The following is a 7,101-nucleotide window of genomic DNA, read 5'->3' as shown; positions in this document are numbered from 1 at the left end:
GGGGCGCGGCGGGCGGGGCGGGCCCGGCGACTGCCGGCGCGAGGAAGTCCCGGCCCCTGGCTTTGGGGAAGTGCTGCCGAGGCGCCTGCGCACTGCGCCCCCGCGCCCCCTCCCCGACTGTCGGGCCGGACCTTGGAGCGCGCGGGCCGGCGGCGGCGCGAGTGGTTCGGGAGCGCGGCTGGTGAGTGCGCGCGCGCAGCGCCGGGGACAGCGGCCCTGCCCCTCCCGGCCCGGGCCCGGGGACCGTGCTGGGCGGGAGCTTCGGGAGCCGGCGCACGGGACTCGAACCCCAAGGGCTCCCGCCGCCAGGTCCACGTGGACCCTGGGCCGCAGTGGAACTGGAGCCCGCCCCCCGCGCGTGGGGGAGGGGGCGCTGCAGCCGGGTTCCCCTTTTTCTGGAGCTCAAAGCCTGGGGAAGTGATTGCTCAAAGGTGGGGGCCGGAAGAACCCAGGTTTCCGCGTCTCCCTCCCCCTCTCAGCCCGGTGAGGAGGGGCCGGGGCGGGACACCCTGTCCGCCCCCGCCCCCACCCCGCTGGATCTGGCAGCCACTCAGCCCTTCGAGCTGTAGGGGAGGCGCTGCGCCCCCGGCCCCAGCCGATCGGGGGCTCCTGGCGCTAGCCTCCCTCCAGAGCGCCGCAGGAGTCCCTCCTGCCGTCTGACTTGAGTCCCTGCTGCTGCAGTGCACGCCCCTTCGGCAGCCAGGGTGGGGCCCAGACCCAACCTGGCCCCTCCTGCCCCCACCCCGCCTTTGGGTCGCTGGTGAGTAGGGAGCTTTGAGGTAGGGGTGGGGGCGTCAGAGGCTGAAGAAAGGCACCTGGAGGAGAACACAGGCTTCTCCAGACTGGACCCTAACAGCAGAGAGAGGAGCGTGGTGGGTGGGCCACCACCACCATTTCAGAGGTGGGGAGAGCTGGCCTTCCCTGGAGGGGCCAGGCCAGGGCTCGCCCACCAGCCAGATGTGGAGGGTGGCAGATGGGAAAGGCCCTGGGTAGGAGCTAAGGACTGAGAATGGAGCCCCTCTTCAACCCCCCTCCCAAAGGTTATGACATTTTTTTCTGGGATTGTCACATTTTCTTATTCTTTTTTTGGACTGGGCAGGCTCTGGGACGTTCTTTTTCCTTCTGTGGAGCAAAGCGGCAGCCACTCCCAAGGGATCCTCTATCCCCAGAGACCAGACGTGCCGCCTGTCCAGCCTCTCCCATCCCAGACTTGGGGGCCAAAGCCTGGGAGGCTGGGGAAGGGGGTCCCCAATGCCAGGTTGACAAGCAGGAGGACCCTAGTTGAGACTCTGTATCCCCCAGGAGAGACGGGTTGGGGGGTAGCCTGGGGACATGGGTTGCCCCAGTTGACCTGAGAAGGGTACAGGAAGCCAGGTCCAGGGACAGGTGACCAGGTCCAGGGCCTGCAACTGGGAAAGAAGGGGCTGGCTTCCTGCTCTGCAGCAAATGCAGCCCCTAGCACCCCAGCCCTGCACCCCTAAACACGTCCCCTCCTCCAGTTCAGAGCTGGGATGGAGATGGTAGCCCAGGGGGACAGTCTCAGGGGTGCTAGAGTGTGGGGGAGGACCCTGGGTGGGGACAGAGAGGAGGAAGAACTGCTGCCTGGGGAAGCCACAGACAGCCCCGTCTGGGTACAGCTACCAAACCTCAGGTTGCCACGCCCCTTCCTTTCCCTAGAAACTTGACCCCTGAAAGAAAGCCCAGCTGCAGGGCTACTTTCGGTCTCCTCATCTACTTGTAGGAGCCCGTGGGACCCCCAGTCTCAGAGGAAACTGGGCCGGTGGTGAGGGGCCAAGGTCCCAGGGGATGCTGCACCTGCCCCAGACTTGGGCCAGGGCAGTGGCCTCTGCATGCCCAGGCCTCGGGGGTATTGGGGGCCCTAAGAGTGCAGAACTCCAGCACTGTCTCTTCTAAGGGCCATTCACACACCGTCCCGGGAGGCCAAGAGAGGCCAACCAGCCAGAAACAAGCATTCAAAGGCTACGAGCTAGGGGAGGCGTGGCGGGGGGATGGAGATTGAGAAAATAAAGTAGAATCAAGTTGTGAGCTTCCTGGCCAGGGAGGAGGGTGGCAGATGAGGAGGGTGGCGGATGTGCACGGAGGCCCCTCCCTGCCCTGGGCAGAAGTGGGCGCAGGTGTTCACAACTGCCTCCGGGGCACTGATTGGCCCCCCTGTACCATCGCCCAAGGAGACGTGGGATTCGAAGTGGCATCTTAGGTGGCATGAGGGCCACTCACAGCTTTGGCGCTCCTGGTGCACCTCCCCTGCAGACCTCCCCTGCAGACGGTGCAACCAAATGCTGGGAGGGACATGCACCACACCACACCCCCCTCAGGGACTCCGAGGCTTCGACTGGGGAGCAGGGTGCCCCCCACCCCTGCCACCCCCACTTCCCTGGCTGGCGCACCCTGTGGTAGGGCCTTGGTTCCACAGCGGTTTCATAGCCTAGAGGCAGTGGGCAAGGAGGGAGGGAAGTCTTGGGTGGGAGGTAGCAGGACCAAAGAACCATGTTTGGGGGGCATGTCCCTCCTCACCGGGGCCCTGCCCCCCTTCCCACACCCTCAGGAAGTCCAGCCTGAGTCCCACTTAAATCCTCACTGCTGCAGGTCTAGCCTGCTGCCCCTGGCTGAGACCTCTGGGACCCACAGACAGACCTGGACTCTTGGTGGGAAGCCACTCTGCCCACTCCCCACCCCAGACACCCTAGAAGCAAGTCTGGCCACCACCCGCACGCACCAGTTGGTAGCCCCAGACTCTCGGGGCCCCTTTGGGAGGGGCTGGGAGCCGGAAACCAAGAAAGAGGAACCCAGGCTTCCGGCTTCCCAGGGAGTGAGCGGATGGGGGTGTCTCGGAACCTCCAGTGGGGGCCTCATCTGGGGCCCAGCCTGGGAGGAGGGGCCAGAAGCTGCTGCAGCTCCCTCCTCAATGATCCTGGACCCCCTCCCAGCCCTGCTGTAAGCTTGGGGTTGGGGTAGAAGCCCTAGGCAGAGCTGGGTCCAAAGGCAGGAGCAGGCCCCGCTAGGGAGACACCCTCTCAGGACCCCTCCTAAGGGGTAGGCAGGGGCTGGGGTTTCAGGTTCTCAGTCAGAATCTTGGCCCCTCTCCCCAGACCCCCAGGCTGTGGTGAGGGTCTGAGAGCTGGTACCACGGAGCCTGGGCAACCTCCTCCGCCCACCCATGCCCACCCCGCATGAGGCTGAGAAGCAGGTATGCCACCTCCCCCTCTGCCTCTGCTCCCCTGGGGGAGATGGGGTGGGGCAAGCTGAGGGGCCACAAGGAGCTGGGAGATCCCTGAACACCCGGGAGGCCAGAAGGGTCATGTGCCTGGGAACAGGGCCACCCATGGGAAGGTGGGGGAGAGGTGGAGAGTCTGGTGGGTTCTGACCTGAAAGCTGAGGTAGCCACACTTTTCCCCAGATCACAGGGCCAGAGGAGGCGGACCGGCCCCCTTCAATGTCCAGTCATGATACAGCCTCTCCAGCGGCCCCCAGCCGCAACCCCTGCTGCCTGTGCTGGTGCTGCTGCTGTAGCTGCTCCTGGTGAGTAGGGCCTGGGGTGCCCAGCTGGCGAGGGGGTCGAGGGCATGGGGCCAAGCAGACCCAGGAGGGGACCCAGTGGTGGCTTCCGAGGCATCCCCGCAGGCAGGATGCCCCTGCCACCTCGCAGCACTGTCCTGTCCAGGGTCTGTTGGGTCCTGGTGATGAGTGGCCAGTGCCTTGGCCCCAGGGGGCTTATGTATGGCTCTCGTACCTGTCTTGCCAAGGGTGTGTCCGTGTGCTGTGTACATGCATGTGCCCGTTCACGCGGCATGTGCTTTATCCATGCTGCTGTGAGCCAGCCCAGGCTAGGCCCTGGGGGCCTGCGGTGGAGTAAGACAGGCACAGGCCAGGTGCAGTGGCTCACGCCTGTAGTCCCAGCACTTTGGGAGGGCGAGGTGGGCGGATCACCTGAGGTCGGGAGTTCGAGACCAGCCTGACCAACGTGGAGAAACCCTGTCTCTACTAAAAATACAAAATTAGCCAGGCGTGGTGGCGCATGCCTGTAATCCCAGCTACTCGGGAGGCTGAGGCAGGAGAATGGCTTGAACCTGGGAGGCGGAGGTTGCGGTGAGCCGAGATCACGCCATTGCACTCCAGCCTGGGCAACAAGAGCAAAACTCCGTCTCAAAAAAAAAAAAAAAAAAAGAAAGAAAGAAAGACAGGCACAGACCCCATAGACTGTGTGGGGTGGAGGGACGTTTGAACAGAGACCCCAATAAGGGAACTGCTGGCCCTGGGGTGATGGCCAAGAGCTTCCCGGACAGCATGCGTGGGGGAAGAAGAGCAGGGGGCGGTGGCGGGGGCGTCTGTGGGCATCCCTGTGAGGGTGGGAGTGGGGCTCCCAGATGGTAACAGATTTCCTAGGAGTGTAGGGGAGCTGGTGGATGTTTTCACGCCTTGCAGAAGCCTGGCCCTATTCAGGCTTCAGGCCCTGGCTGATGAGAGGACAGTGCTTCTGGACCCAAGGTGGGGTCAGCTGACCCATGGGCAAGCTGGGGGTGGCCAGGGGGCAGTCGGGAAAGGGGGTGGGAGGAGCCCAGGGGCCTAGTTCTGTCAGGACGTTTGGGTGCCCGATGTCTGCCAGCCGTCCAAGTGCCCTGGAGAGAGGTCAGCCGGGTATGGATTTGGGTCCAGCACTGACAGGATGCTAGGAGCCAAGGCAAAGAAGCTGCTTCCCTTGAGACAACCGGGGATCAGGCTCCAGGACCTGAAGGAGTGTGGACACACGGGTTTGGGGCTCTCACCTGCGTCAGCCGACGAGAGACACTGCTGACACGCCAGACCTGCAGCGTGTGGCCCCATCGGGGGGACAGGGACAGGCCAAGATCAGGCCCGGGAGCAGGGTGGCCCTGTTCCCAGGCACATTCCCATGGGTGGCCCTGGGATGGGGAGGAGCACCAGGAGCCGAAGGGCCCCTCCTGGAAGGCCAGAGACTCGTGGGCACTGGGTCACACTGCTGAAATGGAAGACGGCAGAGTCTGTGGTCTGGGCACTGTGGCAGGGACGGTAACCTGGACTGCAGATTCTGTGGGGAATTTGGGAGCGTGGGAGAGTGTGGGAAGAGCCAGCTCCAGGGGCTGCCCTCCTGCAGTGGGTGCCCATGTGTGTCAGGTGCCTGCCCACGTGCTGAGGGCCTGTATGGCCGTGGAGGCGCGTGTGCCCACGGCAGCGCTGCTTCCTCTCTGCCACTAGGAACCAAGAGCGGCGGCGCGCGTGGCAGGCCTCCCGGGAGAGCAAGCTGCAGCCCCTCCCCAGCTGTGAAGTATGGTGAGTCCAGACGGCTGGTGTGTGTGTGCTGGGGGGGGCCCCAGACCGGGAGACTCGGGCCTGACATAGCCTGGCCCCGTGCCCACAGTGCCACGCCAAGTCCTGAGGAGGTGCAGAGCTGGGCGCAGTCTTTTGACAAGCTGATGCACAGCCCGGCGGGACGCAGCGTGTTCCGGGCGTTCCTGCGGACAGAGTACAGCGAGGAGAACATGCTCTTCTGGCTGGCCTGCGAGGAGCTGAAGGCCGAGGCCAACCAGCGCGCGGTGGACGAGAGGGCGAGGCTCATCTACGAGGACTACGTGTCCATCCTGTCCCCCAAGGAGGTGCGCCAGACACCAGAGCAGGCCAGGGGCCGCCTGCTCCAGGCACTAGGTGGGGAAGGCGGCTCCCGCGCCCCCTGACCTCGGTGTCTTGCCCTGCAGGTGAGCCTGGACTCCCGTGTGCGGGAGGGCATCAACAAGAAGATGCAGGAGCCGTCCGCACACACGTTCGACGACGCGCAGCTGCAGATCTACACGCTCATGCACCGGGACTCCTACCCCCGCTTCCTCAGCTCTCCCACCTACCGTGCCCTGCTGCTGCAGGGGACATCACAGTCCTCCTCCGAGGCCTAGGCCGCCCCCAGCAGCACAGACCCCGCCGCCTCCTATGGCCGACTCTGGGTTCCCTTCAGGTGTTGGTGTCGGCAGGGCTGTCGGGGCACACGCCTGGCCGGCTGGGGTCCCCACCCGCGGAGACGGTCCTAGACCCAGTGGGGAGTGCTGTGTCTCCTGGCTCTGCCCACCCATGGCCAAGCAGGAACTCCAGGTGCAGGGCGGGCCAGAAGCCCCCTCATCGGCCCGCAGCTGGCTGGCCCAGTGCTCCTGGCTGGGGGCTCTTGCGTGGTGAGAGTAGGGGTCCCCCCAGGAGCCATGCTGGACCCATGAGCCTCGCCGGGGCCTCCTCCCCAGGCAGCCGATGGGCCCCAGACAAGCCTTTGGTGGGGAACAGAACCTCCGCATCGTGTAGTTTTGTGACATAAGGAGACCTCCTACTTGAGCTGTCTGTACCCCAGAATCAAACCCAGAACCTCAGAACCAGATGTAGGACCTCAGAATCCTGCACTCAAGGTGGCAGGACCCAATTTCTGTTTTATATGTTCATGAACTTTAAACCTGGAAACATGTCCTTACTAGGTGTTTTATCAAAAAAAAGTTTTCATATTTATCTCTATCCCTAACCCCCCAAAAATAGGATGTCTTATTATTGAAGATATTTTTAAAGCAAAGTCTCTACTCATTTTTGTCCAAGTCTGGGGAGAGACTGGAAAATGAGGAGTGGCCCCAGACTGAGGGCTGGGGAGAAGTGTCCTTGTCCCAGGGCAGGGGCTCCAGTGCCCCTTGGAGGGGACACACAGCCGTGTGCTCGCCCTCTTCCCATGCCCTGGCCTCCACCAGACCCCTCCTCAGAACAGTGGTCCCAGTGGGTGGCTGTGCTTAACCCTGCCCGGGGCATGAGCTCCACGCCCTCGGCCTCAGCCTCCTTAGCTGAAAGTCGGGCCAGAACAGTGTGGCCCACAGCACCTCAGAAGTCGAGAGGCAACAGGAGGTGCCGCCCAGGCCCAGCCGGACGGGGTCCCCAGAGGCAGGCTGGCTGGGGCAGGAGGGGCCGCTTGGTGCCAGGCCCAGTGTCATCTTTATCATCTCACAGGCCCCATGAGTTGAGTGCTCACCAGCCCATCCCCTATATTTCTGGGAAGTTAAGTGAGTTGAAGCTGAAATTGGCTCAGGGCCCTGAGACCACAACTCCCACAAG

At 63.7% G+C, this 7,101-nt stretch overlaps 1 protein-coding gene across 4 annotated transcripts; it reads left to right on the top strand.

The window, feature by feature from the left end:
* Positions 1-26: 26 nt before the first annotated feature.
* On the top strand, positions 27-6,574 carry RGS19 (regulator of G protein signaling 19). 4 transcript variants are annotated; one of them, XM_004062569.4, is made up of 6 exons: positions 27-181; positions 3,111-3,208; positions 3,419-3,540; positions 5,233-5,307; positions 5,396-5,630; positions 5,730-6,574. In XM_004062569.4, exons 2-6 carry the CDS (start codon positions 3,179-3,181, stop codon positions 5,919-5,921), a joined length of 654 nt encoding a protein of 217 aa, XP_004062617.1. In that variant the 5' UTR covers positions 27-181; positions 3,111-3,178; the 3' UTR covers positions 5,922-6,574. The 4 variants fall into 4 exon arrangements, with proteins under 4 accessions (XP_004062617.1, XP_004062616.1, XP_055228750.1 ...); XM_004062568.4 differs by having other exon boundaries at positions 70-760; XM_055372775.2 differs by lacking the exon at positions 3,111-3,208 and having other exon boundaries at positions 70-181.
* Positions 6,575-7,101: the final 527 nt, after the last annotated feature.

This window comes from Gorilla gorilla, chromosome 21 (assembly GCF_029281585.2).
Source record: "Gorilla gorilla gorilla isolate KB3781 chromosome 21, NHGRI_mGorGor1-v2.1_pri, whole genome shotgun sequence".
Taxonomy (NCBI): Eukaryota; Metazoa; Chordata; class Mammalia; order Primates; family Hominidae; genus Gorilla; species Gorilla gorilla.
The sequence above is the reverse complement of the archived record's forward strand: the minus strand, read 5'-3'. Positions and strand labels throughout refer to the sequence as shown.

Bases quoted from the DNA above. Each gene is read 5' to 3' on its own strand.
- RGS19 (XM_004062569.4), top strand. From the start codon at position 3,179: ATGCCCACCCCGCATGAGGCTGAGAAGCAG. The intron at 3,541-5,232 runs GTGAGTAGGGCC...CTCTGCCACTAG, and splicing joins TGCTGCTGTAGCTGCTCCTG to GAACCAAGAGCGGCGGCGCG. The intron at 5,308-5,395 runs GTGAGTCCAGAC...CCGTGCCCACAG, and splicing joins CTCCCCAGCTGTGAAGTATG to TGCCACGCCAAGTCCTGAGG.